This window comes from Salvia miltiorrhiza, chromosome 2 (assembly GCF_028751815.1).
Source record: "Salvia miltiorrhiza cultivar Shanhuang (shh) chromosome 2, IMPLAD_Smil_shh, whole genome shotgun sequence".
Taxonomy (NCBI): domain Eukaryota; kingdom Viridiplantae; phylum Streptophyta; class Magnoliopsida; order Lamiales; family Lamiaceae; genus Salvia; species Salvia miltiorrhiza.
Genome location: NC_080388.1, coordinates 53,259,955 through 53,262,049, shown reverse-complemented (window position 1 = coordinate 53,262,049; position 2,095 = coordinate 53,259,955). Strand labels below are relative to the sequence as shown.

Genomic DNA, 2,095 nt, shown 5'->3' with positions numbered 1-2,095 from the left:
TAGTAACACATCTATTTAAATTTACTAAAATCATATACTACATTTTATTTTTGAAAATGAACAACACATATCTCATGTTCAACCCTTTATTTTTCGAATTGCCCATTGATAAAAATATTTGTCTGTAAAATAACACGAATAAAAAGTTTGACGCATATATAAATAATTATTGTCATATTTATTCAAATTACATGGCATATATACACTTATAACTCACCGATAAAATTATTTTTTAGATAACTTGTTTTATTATTAAAATGCGATTTTATTATAAATGGGAAAAGGGGAAAAAGAACAAAGAAACCCTTGAAAGCACAAAAAAGCAGACTAAGGGCCGAGCCTCATTAAAACCTTTTCATGGAAAACCCCGTGGGAAAAACCAGAAAAGGAAAAAGAGTTCTCGTCAAAAGACAAAGACCACGACCAGAAGAGCGGAAAGGAAAGTTTCTGAAACTCCGGCCTAACCATCGTCCCAAAACAATCCCAGCTCAAAAAGTCACAACCGAAATAAGAACATGCAAAGCAACAAAGATGATGGCCGGTGAGAGCCCGTCGCCGTCATCCAAGAAAAAGAAAAAATAGTTGAACCTCAGTCGGTAAGACGCTGTAGTAAACCAACCGAGCATCAACCACTCCAATAGACCAATCCAAAACAGCCCCATGTAATCAATTCTTCAAACGAACGCGACTATGAGTCGCCATATCTAAAGACACCGCAATCTTTATATCCTCAATAGCAAAGGGCCACCACCCTTCGATCCGGGCATGATTAGCCATAATATCCGCCACACTATTTCCTTCTCTAAAAATATGCGAGATCTGAAGTCGAAAATTTGAAAGCCAATTTAAAGTCTGTTTCCATAGCGGGAGAAATCGCCAAGGAACATTCAAAGAGCGAGAATGCAGAAGCTGGACAACATAAGACGAGTCTGCTTCAATCCAAAGCCAGTGCCAACCACGAAAATTCGCAATTCGAATGGCATGCATGATCGCGAAAAGCTCCGCTTCAAAAGCGAACCCCGAACCCCCTTTATAGTGATAACAACCGCGAACCGCACCCCAGTTATCGCGGAATACACCGCCCGCGGCAATGCTTCCAGGTTTCCCAAACGCCGAACCGTCAGTATTGACTTTAATCCACTGCCCCGCCGGTGGCCACCAGTGAACCTCAATCATCAAAGGGGGCGCAAAAGCGCGCATAGCAACCCCAATTCGCCTAAGCACCAAATAATCCTGCCAAGAGTTATGAGAACGCCCAAGCTTAGGGAAATTGGAATCCATCTCCTTAAACACAACTTTCAGGAACCCAAGAATCAATTTTGGATGGAAACTGGCCTCATTAAAAGTCACTTGATTGCGGCAGTCCCAAATTTTCCAAATAAAATTAATCACTCCAGCTTTCCAGTAGGACCGAACCAACGGACTGAAATCCGTGTTCCATGCAGCAGCCAACATTGTATGAATATCCAAGCAGTCCAGCATTTGCGACTTGGCAAACCAATCAAAGAAAACCACCCAAGTCTGCCGAATAACACTGCAATTCCAGAACAAGTGGTCAATCAAAGATAACTTGTTTTATTAAAATTTAATCCCAACTAAAATAATGCAACATCATCGTTCAATATTATAAAATTAAACTTAATGAATTAACCAATTTTATTCGTGGAATCAAATCATGTCTTTTCTACAAAATCAAATTTTTGGATGTTGCAAATGAACTTTATTTTAAAATTTGTATTTAAACAAAATGACTGCAGAAATATGATTTAAATATGCATTCAAAAAATATACTATTAAACTATGTGCAAATAAATAATTTTGTACATCTTACAAATATCATATGATACATAATGATACTCATTATCATTTATACTTGCTTTTGATATTTGATGATTTGTATATTTATACACATTATCAATTATAATCAATTAATGAGTATTTTAAAAATTGAAAATTCAAATATTTTTAGATTAATATTTTTATTGAGATTACGCCGTGCATAATTTCAATTTTATTTTTATTGAGATTCATGTTTGCATTTACTTATATTTAAATTATAATTAATATGTATATTTATTTATTTAAAATATCGTTC

The 2,095-nt window shown here is 35.7% G+C and overlaps 1 protein-coding gene across 1 annotated transcript; it reads right to left on the bottom strand.

Moving 5' to 3' along the window:
• Positions 1 to 666: 666 nt before the first annotated feature.
• On the bottom strand, positions 667 to 1,482 carry LOC131009736 (uncharacterized). Its single transcript, XM_057937144.1, has one exon. The coding sequence runs from the start codon at positions 1,480 to 1,482 to the stop codon at positions 667 to 669; it is 816 nt and encodes a 271-aa protein (XP_057793127.1).
• Positions 1,483 to 2,095: the final 613 nt, after the last annotated feature.

Excerpts from the sequence above, each read along its gene's own strand:
- LOC131009736 (XM_057937144.1), bottom strand. The coding sequence starts at position 1,482 with ATGCTGGACTGCTTGGATATTCATACAATGTTGGCTGCTGCATGGAAC.